This window comes from Alligator mississippiensis, chromosome 3, assembly GCF_030867095.1.
Source record: "Alligator mississippiensis isolate rAllMis1 chromosome 3, rAllMis1, whole genome shotgun sequence".
NCBI classification, from domain to species: Eukaryota; Metazoa; Chordata; order Crocodylia; family Alligatoridae; genus Alligator; species Alligator mississippiensis.
The window spans coordinates 229,335,052-229,349,789 of record NC_081826.1 but is presented as its reverse complement, the minus strand read 5'-3'; the positions used below and the strand labels follow the sequence as shown (position 1 = coordinate 229,349,789).

The 14,738-nt window shown below is 42.9% G+C and overlaps 1 protein-coding gene across 2 annotated transcripts in view; it reads left to right on the top strand.

Annotated features, from left to right (window-relative positions):
- MAN2A1 (mannosidase alpha class 2A member 1) overlaps window positions 1-13,951 on the top strand; it is a 222,225-nt gene extending 208,274 nt beyond the window's left edge. The window contains exons 21-22 of one of the 2 annotated variants that reach the window (XM_006270866.4): window positions 7,105-7,215; window positions 10,910-13,951. In XM_006270866.4, coding sequence (XP_006270928.1) covers window positions 7,105-7,215; window positions 10,910-11,062 — 264 coding nt within the window. In that variant the 3' untranslated portion in view covers window positions 11,063-13,951. Of the gene's footprint in view, window positions 1-7,104; window positions 7,216-10,909 lie in introns of those variants that run through there. The other variant, XM_019484312.2, reaches the window with a different exon arrangement.
- Window positions 13,952-14,738: the final 787 nt, after the last annotated feature.

The following is a 14,738-nucleotide window of genomic DNA, read 5'->3' as shown; positions in this document are numbered from 1 at the left end:
CCCAATTTCTACAAATTCAGAGTTAGGATAGTTGCTTGATACTATGGCCCCATATATAATTACAAAGTTTGTGGTTCAATGATCAGCCTTATATAGATGGCTTCTGAGCTTGTGGCACTAGGATTTGCACTCAGAAGTATATATATTGGCAGAAACATTACTACAGTTTCTATAAAACCCTTCTTTTCCACAGCAAAACCTGTTTTACTCATAGAAATGATTTTTTTTGCATAAAGGGGCAGCTCTTCATTTTTTTCAGAGAAGTCAAGGCACAAGCGATAAGTCATGATTTCTTTACTAAGTTGCAAAATACATCATCCATCAAAGCACAAGTAAGGAAAAATCTGAGGAAAAACATTACTTCCCTTTAAAACTCTCTTCCTCTAGAAAAAAGTAATTACTATATTATAAAATAACTTTTCTGACAGAAGAGTTGAATGCCTTAAGGATATGGAATGTTTTCTTTAAAAGAAAAAGTGGTATTACATTGATTGGATATAAAACTGATATATCCTCCTACAAATAGATTGGATATCAGCACTGAAACTTTCTTTTGTCCTTTTGTGACAAATATACATGGCTATCATGCTGCTTACATTTTCTGTTACAGACTTTGTTAATCAGATAAAAATTGTGGCAATGGTCCTTCTCCTTCACTCTGAGCAAAATCTGTGGCCTTGAGGTACTGCTTATAAGCAGGAATCCTGGTTTTCTCTGATTAAAAAAAATCACAAATTATCTGGTAAAACATTGTAGATTCTCTAATAAAAATCCCAACATCCATGGTTAACATTAAATGCCCCACAGCCTTGCTGGAGGGAGCCCCCATCTGCCAGAGCTATGGGGCCAGGGACCCAGGTCTGCAGCCCCCTGCCCCCAGTGGAAGGCAGTGGCTGCTACAGCAGGAGCATGAGCCAGCTCCCTGCTAATGCCTGCCTGCTGCAGGCTTGGGTGGGGCAAGCTCCCAGTGGCAGCATGCATTCCCAGGGGGCAGCGGGGAACCATGCCCCCCAGATCTGTGTGGGGGCTGGGGGCAGGGTGGGTGTGTGCTGCCCCCATGCACACACAGGAAGTGTGGCTAGGGCAGCGTGGAGCTTGCTGTGACAGGCAGCTTTTGTGCATGGCCTACTATGCCCTGCTGTGCCAGTCGCACACACTGCACTCGGGAGGGCAGCATTTGGGACCCAGGGTTTGTTGCACTCAGGCTGGGAGAGAGGGGTTTGCAGTCTCTCCTCTCCTGGCCAGAGTGGCTGGCCGGCTGCAAAACCTGTCGTGTCTCCCCCCTCCCCCCCCCAACCCCACACACACACACCTCCAGGCCAGAGAGTGCCCAAGCTGGCTGGAGGCTGAGGAAGTGAGAGAGTCTGTAACCCTCTTCCCCCCACCCCCCTCCTGGCCAGAGTGCCTGGCCAGCTGCAAACCTCCCTGTTCCTTCAGCCCCCAACCAGCTTGGGCACTCCCCAGCCAGACATCCTGGCCAGGAGGGGAGGGTTTGCAGCTGACCGGGAGTGGTGGGGGTTTGCAGGTGGCCAAGCACTCCGGCTATGAGTGGGCAGGCTGCAAACCCCCTCCCAGCTGGAGTGCCTAGCCAGCTGCAAACTCCCCACTCCCTCAGCCCCTAGCCAGCTTCGCCCACCAGCCCTGCCCCATAAGCCCCACTTACCTCCAGCAAGAAAAGTGAGCCTGAAGCAGCCTCTGGTAAGTGCAAGTGTCGGGCCCTGCCTTTCCCCCCTCTCCCTTCCCCTCCCAGCAGGGTTGAGGGTTTCCCGGCCCCTTTTGCAAACAGCTCTTGTAGGCTGGAACTCAGCCAGCCTATAGAGGTCTTTGCAAAAGGGGGAAATCCGTGGGTTTCTCTTCTAAAAGGGAAAATCCGTGTTTTCTCTGATAAAAATGGGAAATCTGTGGTTTTCTCTGTTTTTCCATGGGAAATGGAAAACTCGGATCCCTGCTTATAAGACATCATGATACTTGTATGGTGGTTTGTTTGGGGGGTGGGGGTGTTGGCTTGTTTTCTTTTGTTTGGTTGTTTTTTTTTAGTTAGAACCTGATGTTAGGACAGCATTAAATTATTAATGATCAAAATTTAATTAGTGTTGAAGGGTTTGGCACCTGTTCAGAAGAGACACTGTGAGATATGATAGTATAATATATTGGGAATTCTGTTCCCTAACATTGTTATAAAATATTAGAGTATTAAAAATATCCAGTGTTTGTCTAAAATTGAAAAGGTTAAAGTAGATTTTCTGACATGTATCATAGCAAGCCAAATTTGGCAGTAGTATATGATATGGCATAAATTAGATTTCCTAGCACTCAGTCTTTCTTCTAATTTAATTGCCCTTAGCCTACTTTACATGTCAAAGTGGAATAGGAAGGGCAGTCTGCTTTAATTTACCTTTTCTACACTGTCTCTGTGTAAATTAAAGAAACTTAACCTTTTTTACACATTGGTGATATGTTTTGTTTATACCTAATAAAGTTCCAGGGGAGTCTAAATGACTGCTTATTAAATCCTGTACTTATATTATAGTTATAAATAATTAGCTTTGTTTTTATTATTAATATTTCAAGTGTAATTGATTTGGAATCTTAATTAGGATAATTTTTTACTTGAAAAAACTCAGAGTTGAAATATTCATGCCATCATTTGATGCGCGATTGTTATGCAGATGACTACAAGATAATTCCATTGGATATAGAAAAAGTGTTGCTACCCATGACTGGCTTGCCATTTCTAGCATTGCTTTACCCCATAGGTAGTCAAGCTTCTGCAGTATGAATGTTAAATAATATTTCATTAATGTGCTTTTTATGCAGGCATTTTTATTTTAGGTGAAGCAAAAATTTTTATTAGCTTCCTTTGAGTACAACTTTTTAAAAAAGAAAATGTCATTTCAGTGGCAGGGAAAATCACGTGCTTTTTCAGTTTTCATGGTGAAAAACTCTTAAGATTAGTTATTTTTATCACACATTGTTTTAATCATCTTGATCAATAATTAATATAGGAAATTATATGACACTTTAATAAACAGTAGAGAGAGATTTTCTCTGTAATAGTATTAATTAACATATGTCTGTATAATTAACTGTTCTCCACTGTAAACACAATTCATTAATTAAGAAACTTTTTGTTTTAGGTTATTAAACAAGTATTATTTCTAGACAAAGCCTCTCAAATTGTGATCTCTTCATGCCTTGAAAATTATGCAAAGTTAGCTGTTCTTAGTGTTTAAATGAGAAACTTGAAAGTAAAACCCAGGTGCTATTCTTTAGTACAGGGGTGGGCAAAAAATGGCCCGTGGGCCAGATCCAGCCCACGAAGCCATTCTGTCTGGCCCATGGGACCCCTAAAAATGGTAGAAAATTTATTTTTATCTGCCCCTGGCTGTCTGTCAAAGATAATAGGTGCCAGCAGCAGCAGGACCCACAGGGAGCCAGTGGCAGGACCCAGTGGCTGAGCCGCAAAGCCCTCCTGGCTTCACCCTGCCCCCAGCCCCCCATCCCACCCCGAGTCCCCAACTGGAAGCCTCTGCGTCTTCTGGCATGGCGACTCTCCCTCTGTCCAAATGGAAAGTCAGATAAGATTGGATAGAGGGACTGGGACTGGGGGGGCGGGGGGGGTGGTAAGATTGGATAGAGGGACCAGGGGGGTACTGCTGTAATATGCCCAGCAGCTGGGAACAGCATCATGCTGGCCAAACTGGGCTGGAGCAGGAAGCAGCAGGTGGGGGGGACAGGTAAGGGCTGTGGAAAACAGCAGCGGCGGCATGGGTTGTGCATGGGTGTTGGGGGTATGGAATGGTGTGGGGTTTGTGGGGAGTTATGGGTGGGTGGGTGGGTATATGGGGGTTTGTGGGGATGTGTGTGTGTGGGTATGGTATTGTGGGCATGGGAGCCATGGGGTGGGTGGCAGGTAGGCAGGAAAGTAGGGAAAGTGGCAGCAAAGGAGGGGGGAAATGAGCAGGTGTGCAGGACCATGGGGCCTGTGGGGCCCAGAGTGGAGTAGTAGAAGCATGGGGTGTGGGCTGGCAGGGGTCTATGGCAGGGGTTCCCAACCTTTTTATACTGTGGACTGGCAAACTGTATAATTTACAGATTCAAATTTAATTTACGTATTTAAGTTTAATTTTTATGGGGGGGTGGGGTTGTGAGGATTGTATGGGGTCGGGGCACCAGGGAACCCTGCAGGGGAGGAGGCTGCACAGGCAGTGACCCAGGGGGACCCAATTGAAGTTGCCTGGGAAGAAGGGGCTCTGCTGCCTTTCCTAGGAGCAAGCAGCAGAGTTGCCTCCCCATCCTCCACCCTGGGCACTTCCCTGCCCGCATCCCCCTGCTCCCAGCCTCAGGCAGGGGTGGATGGTCCTGCCCAGCCTGACACAGGCCCCGGTGCACAGGCAGCATTTTACTGGGCTCAGCCATGGCAACAGGAACAGGACAGGGCACCCAGAGTCCACTGCTTCCCTCCTGGGGCTGCCCCGCCACCGCGCGCAACTACCGGCACCAGAAACTACAGCTCCTGTCCGGCCTGCCATGCACCGGCTCACTCCCAGCCCCACCTGCCCCAACCCCACAACGAAGGCGGGGACAACTGTGAGCAGCCCCAGTTCTGCATGCTCTGCACTCGCCCATCTGGGCTGAGCAGCAGTGATGGCAGGGAATAAAAGAAGGAAAAGCAACTGCTCCAGCAGCAGAGGGAGGGAGGAGTGCTTTTTCTGTGCTCAGCTGCAGTTTGTTACTGCTGCTGCCAGCCTGGGCTCTGTGGTGGCTCCGGGCTTGCCCGACAGGCTGAGCAGTGGCACGGTGCAAACTGCTGCTGGGGCAGGGGAAAAGCGGATGCTTCCCATCCCACCTTCAGTGCTCCCTGCAGCAGTTGCTTGGAGCCCACGCGGGGCTGCCTGTGCCCACTCTTTGTTGCCACCTCTGCCCCATGGGTAGAAGGGACGTGACAGAGAGGCAGGACAGCCCTGTGTGGGCTCCAAGTGGCTGCTGCAGGGAGTGCTGGTGGCGGGAGGGGGAGGGGCCACTTTTCCCCCATGCTGACCAGCAGCTTGTTCTCTGCTTCTGCTCAGCCTGGATGGGTGAGTGTGGGGCGCATGGGTTCAGGGCTGCTTGCTGTCATCCCTGCCTGTGCCGCAGGGCTTGGACAGGTGGGGCTGGGAGCAAGCAGGCATGCAGCAGCCAGCAGCAGCCAGGCGGGAGAGTAAGACCCACACTGGTGCCCCAGTGCCAGCACTGGCAGGGCCCAGAGCAGCCAACAGGAGCACAGGGTCCCAGTTGGCTGAGGCTCTATGGAGCTGGGCCAGCTCCCCTCTCTCCCTGCTGGTGCAGTGCAGCCTGGCTCCATAGACCCCTGCCAGCCCACACCCCTTGTTCCAGCTGTCCTGCTCTGGGCCCTGCCAGTGTGGGCCCTGTGCTTCTGCATGCCTGCTTGCTTCCACTCCCCTTGCCCCTGCCACCATTTTCTCCTGCCCCCCTCTCCCTTCCCAGCCCCTTACCTGAACTTCCTGCTTGGGGCATGGAGGCTCAAACAGCCCCACGGTCCCAGGCCAGAAGCCCTGCTAGGTAGGGGCTTCCAGGTGGGAGGTGGGGCTGGGCGGGCCCTGCTATTGCAGGAGCCTGCGAGGGCTTCCCTTGGGTCCTACTGCCCCTGGCTGCTGTCATCTTTGACAGACAGCTGGGGCAAATAAATATTGATTTTTCTAAATTTTTTGGAGGCCCTGTGGGCTGGATAGAATGGCCTGTCAGGCTGGATCTGACCTGTGGGCTGTATTTTGCCCACCCTGATGTAGACCCAACATCCAGCCTTTTTTTCCCCTACTCCCAGAATCCAAATATCCTATTGTAATGGAGGGATGAGAAAGCAATAATACTTGCACAACTTTTACCTTTCATAATAATGGAAGAGGCTTCCAGTTTATTTCTAAAGTCACATCTGTGGGACTTGCAGCCCTATGGTATGAAGTCACCTGGGAGTGAGAAAAGAAGCAAAGTTTTCAGTATTACTGGCTGATCTCATAGTATTATTGGTCTTCTATAAATAACAGACCAAGAAGCACAGGGAACACGTAGAAATTTAATGGTTCATTTATTCAATTCCAAGGAATTTGATGCATTAATTGATGCAGGCCAGCTATTGATCTTAAAATCCAAGCCCAAATGCAGCTATTTTTGGTACTCAAAGGGGCAAAAATAGTTGACCTCTTGTTTCCTTGGGAACAAGGTGCTCCCCACTCCCTCGGGGGGGGGGGGGGGGGGTGTAAGAAAATAAAATCAGGTTTTGGCCTTTTAACTCAATTTGGCGGGAGAAGAAATTTTTTTAAGCTTTTATAATTTTCTTTTACAAGAGTAAATTTCAGTTTCTCAGCCACTTCCTCTATCCATCCTTCTGTATCTATAAAGCGTAAGAGTGATGATGTAGCAGTGATAAATCCTTGCTTCTTTGTATGTGTTTAACAAATTTTATCTTGATTCTGAGTTGAAACCTTTATCAGTTACACTAATGTGCTTGATTTAGTAATAATTGTAATAATTTTAGCTTGAAGTGGGTTTTTTTTTATATGAAGCCAAAGTTTAGCTTGAGTTTCAGGGACTGCTTGGATTTTCATACATTCCTCATTGTGGGTTCTGGGTTTCATGTATTTCTCTCATAAAAGTAAACAATTAATTTATAGTTGTAAATTATTCACTACATTTTCTAGTAAGCTCTACAACTGATTAGAATTAAAACCATGGTACCTTAAGCCTTAAAAATTCATTAGGGAGAAAAATCATGTTTAATAATAAAACCCAGAAGTTGTACACATAGGTAATTACAACAGTTTTTGTAATAACACCTTTTTCATTTCCTTACTTATTCTGAGAAGTTTATTAATGGAAATATGAGAAGTAAATTGAATTTGGAGGACCAGGGAGTACAAAAACATATTTTTAAAAATCCATAGATCTTCACAACAATAACATTAAATGTGTTTGGTCAATATGTGCAAAATCCGATTTATGACAAAAGTGGCTAAATGGTTTAAGACAAACAGTTCATGAGTTTCTTAAAAGGCTCTTGTTTTCAGTGTTTTCTTCCCAAGGTATATTTACATTTTTTGTTTGCAGGCAGATTCTGGGCCATCTGATGAAGCAGCCCTGATCCTTCACAGAAAGGGATTTGATTGTAGACTCTCAAGCAAAGAGATGGGGCTACAGTGTTCAACCACTCAGGGAAAGGTATGTTAAAATGTTCAGGGGATTAAAGTTATTTTTGAAAGCATGCTTACTTTAAAATGATATACAGTTCTTGCTGAACCATTATTTAATTTGTAAAAAATGCCTCATGGTTTCTAGATATTAATAAAAATATGATGATTTAGACATGTAAGTGACTATTTAGGGGTTAGCAAGTAACATGGCAACTTTTGGTTTGGCATGCTAGTCTTATTAATCTCTTGGGAAAATAATTATTTTCAAACAGTAATAATTTTTCTCCAAAATATTCTTGTTTGGAATATTTAAATTATAGTATCCTAACTGTATTTGTGTTCTGCATGTATGATTAGTTAATATCAACATGAATTTTCTGAGTTGCTACCTTGACAGTTTGAGTAAACAACGTAGCAAAATCATGAATTTGTATCTAGGCCTTTGGATGGCCAACATCACTGTGACAGATATCGATGAATTTTACTGTATCACAATTCTATGACACTGTGCCTATATTATTAGACTCTTAGAGTGCATCCAGAGGAGCACATACATGCATCTTGAAGTATCTCGAAGCCCTTTTGAGATGTTGCAAGAGGCACATGCAGGAACAAGAAAATGTTCCCTGCTCAGCAAATTGGCAGTGAGGGGGCAAAATTAGACCCCTTGATATCTGGGGGTCAAAAAAAAACAGAGTGGAAAAAAGTGGACCAGGGCACGGTCCCAGACCGTGCTCTGAGGCAGCTGGAAGCTGTGTCCTCCACAGAGACGCTCTGGTAGCAGCCAGAGCATCTCTATGGCTGGCCCTCACCCTGGTGCTGAAGCATGCTTCCTGCCCATGCAGAGCAGGCAGCATGCCAGCTGCAGGGAGCTGGACCCAGACTTCAGCGCTGGTAAGTGGGGGGGAGGGGGAGCTGGATGAGAGGGGAGAGGACCATGGGTGAACCCCTGCCAGCCCCTCCCTAGCCCCCCATGGCTGTCCCACCCGGCCCCATCCCTCACCTGCCCTCTGAGCCCCTGCAATCCTTGCCCCGTTCCCTGCCATTTGGCCCCTGTTGCTGTAACCCCTGTGGGGGCAGCAAAACATGTAGGTATTTAGAATTCACTTTATTATGATGATAGAGACACCGGTAGGCTCCCAAATTGCTTTAATACTATAGATAAATCAACAAAACATTGCCCAACTGATCACTGTGTCTCTCTCTCTCTCATTCTCTGTCTCTGTATATAGTGGTCTTTCATTTTAATTGTGGAGGAACGTGGATTTTGGGGTATTTTACAGAGTAACTTTGGGATTTTTTTTATCGGGGATTTTTCAGGTTTCCAATAGGGAACACCAGAACTCTTGCTAGAGAGGTCAGTGGCAGGACCTGCCTGATCAGAGCTGGCACCTTGGACCCAGCTGGAGGTGGCTGACCTCCTGACCAACTGGAGCCAGGAGGACATGCTTTGACAATTCAAATCAGGCCACCACACCTGGAACATGTTCTGGGCGATAGCTGCCCAGATGGCTGGCCAGGGGGCACACATGGCAGTAGTGCCACACAAAGGCCAACTTTGCAGTGCACAGCCCACTGGCAACTGGCCCAGAGGGGCAGATGCCTCTACTGGCTGTGCAGTGCTCATCCGGATCTGGCAGGTGTGCAGCAGCAGCCCCCACTGCCAGACTGCTGCAGTAGGTAGAGGGCACAGGGAACTCTCAGGGCTACTTCAGCAATTCAGCTGGCACAAGGGGTAGTGTCCTCACGTACCAATTGGCTCGGCCCCAGAAGAGTGGATAGCCCTGAGCTACTTGACAGGGTAGTTTTTTGTACTGATGGGGCCAGGATAGGGCAGCGTTTTATACTGCTGAGGACAGCACAGGTGCTGGTCCCAGACTCTAGCTCCCCCTGGCTGCAGATCCAGGAGGAGCAAGGCCGGGTTATTTTGCCGCAAGTGGCACAATTTGCCCCACACCAAAGTGCATGTCTGGGAACGTGCACTGAGGCAAAAAGCCCTTGCTCAAATTTTCACCGTTTCTATTTGAGCTGCTGCAAGCACACATGCCTGCATGTGTGGACATGCCCTTAATGGCCATATACCTTGGAGTGGTCATAATGAATCCACAGAATTAATGTAATTTGATTTGGAAGTAGAAGTTCTCTGGAGGATTTAAAGGGGAAGATTAAATAGTTTTTGTTTCAGATTCTCATTATAGGATTACCAAACAAAATATCTATTAAAAAAAACCCCCTCTGTGTATTAATTAACCATAAGGCTATGGACAGACATTTAAAAAGCTTGAGCCTGAATTGATTCAAACTTTGCATGTTTGTCTAACCTGCAAAGATTGCACCAATTTGCAAGTGGGTAAACTCACTTTTTGATTCAGAAAATGGAAGCACATGCCTGCAGTGGTCCAGGCTAGAAGCCAGGGGTGCTAGAGTGAGCCCTCCCCTCCCTTCCACACTGCTGAGCTGAGGCGGGGGAGGGGGTATGGCCGGGCTCCAGCAAGAAACTATGATAAGGGAGGGGTTTAAACCCCCACCCTGGCCTGCACAGTCCTCAGCTGGGGTGTGCCTAGAGTGGGAGGGGCAAGTATCCCTCGCCAGGCTTTTGTGGACTGCATGCATCTGTTGAAACTGAGCTTTTCCATCTCCCTCTCCCTGCTACTTCATACTGTCTGCAACAAACTAACAGGCAGTACATTCATTGCAAACCAGGTCATTTCTCACACCTCTGTCTGCAGGCTGACAGCATGCCAGTAGCCAGCATGGAGCTTAGAGAACAAAAAGCTGATCAGCCCATCAAAAACAAAGCTTCTGTCTCATTAGTTCAAGCTCTTCTTAAACAGCTTTTTGCAAAGCATTTTTAAGGAAGAACAGAGGGACATTACCAGATGACCTGTTGATTAGCTCCAAAAAGCCCTAAACAGACACTGCCTTTGTTCTGCATTTGTTCCAGTGAAACTGGAGACACACACACATAGACACCTCTCAGCGACATACACACATAGACGCCTCTCAGTATTAGCTAGCTTGGGGGTGGTGTGACTGTGACAAGATGCCATCTAGGGTCCGTGCCACTGGGGTCTGTGCTATGGGGGGGCTCCATGCTTTTGCAGAATGTAGCAAGTGTGGAGGGATAGGGGGAAGCCAGGCAGACATAGTTGTCTCCTAGCTGCAGTCTCCACCTCCTTCTCAGCCAGCCAGAGATCCAGCTAGAGGGGAGAGGGGTGGGGCCAGCCCTGCTCTCTGGAACAGATATCCCAGCCCAGCCCAGGGCTAAAAAGCATGCTGGGGGACTCTGATTTAACTTAAACCAGGAAGAGGTCTGGGACAGAATTTCCATAAACCAGTTTGACCTAAATCAATTAAGTCTGATACTACATTCAACCAGGTTTATCATAAACCAGTTTTGGCCATTTTAAAATTGGCTTATGTTCACTGAACTTATGTTCTGTTACAGGTTTAAACCAGTTTCTGATCACTTAAACTGGTTTATGTGTAACATCTGTCCCTAGCCTAAACTGGCTGCAGTTAAATGTTACAGAATGAATAGCGCTTGAATCATTTTTTTTACTGGCATCATTTATAACATTAGGAACTTTCAGTGGCTTATGCTGTTGCCTACAATAAGATGTTATTATGATCATTATCAAGGATTAATGTAAAATTGGTTTCAAAACTTGTATTAGAATTTCTAAATATCATTGACTTTTTTTCCATTTTGGAATTTTCAGGTAAAGGTGCACAAACTCTTTAATAAGTTCAGTGTTGAAAGTCTCATACCTGCATCTTTATCTTTGATGCATTCACCTCCGGATGCCAGAAATATAAGTGAAATCAATATGAATTCTATGGAGATAAATACTTTCCGGATTCGACTGAGATGAAACCTGGCTTTAATATTCAGATAGTGAAGAGGAATCTGCAATTATATCTCCAAGTTTGACGTGCAATAAGAAGCACATTGTTATTCCAGCTTCTGGATACTGTGAGAAGACGTGCATTTTAGAATTTTTTTGACCAACATAGTGAAAAGCCATGTTGCAAATGACTTTTTTGTTTTTACATAAAATACCAACATCAGTATAAGTTAATGCAACACATGAAGACATTTCTAAGGATGTTAACCTCTCTCAAATTGAATCTCAGGTTAAATGCTAAATAACAATTTAAGGATTTTTTATTTTGAAGGGCGGGGATTGGATCTTAAATTACTTGTATTGCTGATCCTTGATTAAATTATATACAAATAATTGCAATGTTGAAATCTCTAATGCAGCTTGGAATTGAAATGAAATAAAAAGTTCTTGGGTAATAGCTAATGTCCAAATATTTGCAATCATTTATATGTGACAATGATCTCAATTTATTGTTTATTAAATTTAACTTTTTCCATGGAATGGAGATTTGAATTCTGTGATCCAGTGAAAGCCAGGAGTCTCTGTGATATAAGTGATGGTAGATTTTAATACTACCACCCACTTTGAGAATTATGTTGCTTAAAAACCATGGAATTTTAAATCAATCCTGCAATGAAAAATAAAAGAAATGTTTAATAAAACTCCCTTTTTATTACTTGACACATTGGGATATGTGCAATTATTCCATCATATAGATGAAAAAAAAAGTCAATCCATAAAATCACAAATACAAGATTTTTTTTACAAAACTCATTTGAATACTGATGTTCTCTGAAATGGGTTTCTATTCCAGGATTACCATATCAAGATAAATGTGCCTTATTTTTTGATATGTCTTGTTACTATTTTGGTGTCCACATTACTGTTTTTGGGGAAGGGTAGTTTATATAATACTTAAACTGTGTATCTTCTATTTGACAATGCTGGCCACTCTCTGATCTATGTCCTCCTGCACCAAATTTGTGCTGTTACTATGAATATTTTGACTCTTTGAATGTATTAAAACAATGTCATGAAACAAAATATTGGAAGGATAAGATATGCTGTTAAATTTAAATTCAGCAACTATCAAAGACCATCTGCACCTTGCTGCAAAGATTTGATAGTGTGCAAGACAGTTTGCAAAGCCCATCATACAATGTGTATTTGCATTTCAGAGTTTGTGAACTGTGCATTGAGAATCATGTGCCTATATTTTAAAAATGCCACTTTTCAAACCCGATAATCACACATACATTGCCAATGTTTACCTTACTGAGGAATAGCTTCTTATTCTTCTCACATAATTTTTACCATACCAAGTATTTTGCATTGAATGCTGAAGCCATGTGAGTATGAAAATTATTTCCCTGAACAGAGCTAATGTTTACAATTAAAACATACTAATTTGCATTTGATTATGATACCCCATACTGATCTTCCTTAATCTTCATACCTCTGACTTTCTTTCATGCTTAGGCTTTACTTATGCATTCAGCAGTGATTATCTTTAATACTAATAGATTAAAAACTCTTCTTAACTGGAAAATACTAGTATTTCCTAAACATAACTGTCTGCTGTACTAATTTAATTGGATCATTTTGGTGCCGTGGTATATCAAATTTGTAGCTATACATCCAACTTTTAAAACAAAAGTAAAATTTTAATTTAATGTATTGTCACGGTTTGGATCTCTGTTTATCATGATTGAATAGTTTCCTTGCTTAATTCAATCTGCTATATATTTTATAATTTAAGAATTAAATATTTAGCAGGATTTGGTGCAAGTTAAGTGAAGAACAGAAAAATCACTAATCATTTAGTGGGAAAGTTAGAACTATATTTAAGTATATAAAGCAGAAAGTGGATGTTTCCATGCAATAAACATGTACTGTAAGTCTTGGTAACAGTATTGGAAATTATTTCCCTTTTAGTTGAAATTTGCAGGTTGGTAGACTTACCAGCAGAAAGTTCTAGTAGTAATATTTTTGGTTGCATCTTTAGAATGAAAAAGTTTGAGACCTCTGTGCATTCTGTGCAAAGAGGATACTTGAAATACTATCTTAAATTCTGTTAAGCAGAAAAGTAAAATTTTGATGCAATAAATTTTAAAAGTATTCTTGCCTGTTGGACTTGTTTCCAAAGGACCTGTTTCATATCGTTAATAATTGTATTATATCTTTTTCATTTGTCATCAGCTGTACTATCATGATGCCTGAATACTTCTTAACCAGCAGAATTCTCTTGTTCATGTACATTCTAAAATTGTTTTACATAAAAAAGAATTAAATGCCTTCTGTTTGGATTATAAGTTTATGATGAAGTAATGACTTGGAATTAATTTGGAACCCAGTACTAAACTTTTGAGCTCAATCAAAACACCAATCAAAATTAGTGAAGAGATTTTCACTTTAATTGGTACAAGATTGGGCTGTTGCTGTTTTCCATATCTCCTGTAAAAGCTGACTCAGTACTTTAATTGCAATACTTCACTTCTGGTGGCACTTGATTTTCTGTACATTTGCAATCTAATCATATTCCTTTGTATCTTTTCTAACCCTTAAAGCTGCTCGTATTTTAACTACTGGTTAAGAGAGCCAAGCATCTTTGTTTTACACAAATACGGATTTAAAGAAAATGCTGTACAAGGAATGATTTAAAACATTGTAATTATTTTCATATCAGAGTTGTACCTGTCCTAAGATGTTTTTCTTCACATTCCCATATCCTATATGTCTTTGATTTTTCTTGACCATGCTGTCTCTGAAACAAACCGATTTAAATTGAAGGTTTTTGATATTTTCTCTTGGAAGGTTTTATATCTTTTGGGGAAATGTAAAGTAAGATCTCTAATAAAAGATAATCTGATTGTGTTATGTCTTCTGTGTCATCAATGTCTTGGCCACAGTTAATTAAAAAATAAATCTGATCCTTTCCAATGGTTGGCACTTCAGTAGCATTTGTTAGGAACAGGGATGTTCTATTGTAAAATGCACTGCTGGTGTAAGATGCCCCATTATGTAGTAATACCAAGTGTATATAAAGGATAGATTGTAGCTTGAGGTAACTAACGTGACTTCTGAACACCAGAAATTTCATCTGTTCAAAGAGAAAAAGAAAGGCTTCTCCTTGATTACCCAATAGACAGAGAAGTAGAGCAGATTTAAAGTATTTTAGAAGTATTTTCAGTGAGAGCTGAGATGAATTTGTCTCGTTTCTGATTTTATGCACTTAAGAATGATGGAATGGGAACTGCTCTTGTAATTTACTACAGCAACCCCATTAAGTTTATTAACAAATGCAGACTTTTGGAAAATGCACTCACAATGACAGCACCCTTGAAACTGGAGTAGAATTTTTGAGTTAAAAAATATGAATGTTTTCGTTTTTCTAGAGCTAACTACAGCATGTCATGTTTAATTGGGACCCCTTTAATTGTAATAGCTGCTTTATTAGGATGCATCCCAAGGAATTGATGTAGCTTAATGATTGTGAATAGCAATGACTTATGTTTATTTACAATAGATTTAACATAAACTTGGCTTAATCGAGAGTGCATTCAGCCAGAGGCAAGGGGTTAACCCATGTTGAACCAGATGGCAAGAACATGTAATTCCTTTTGCTTCAGAATTTTAAAGCAGACATTATAAAATAAATAATTCA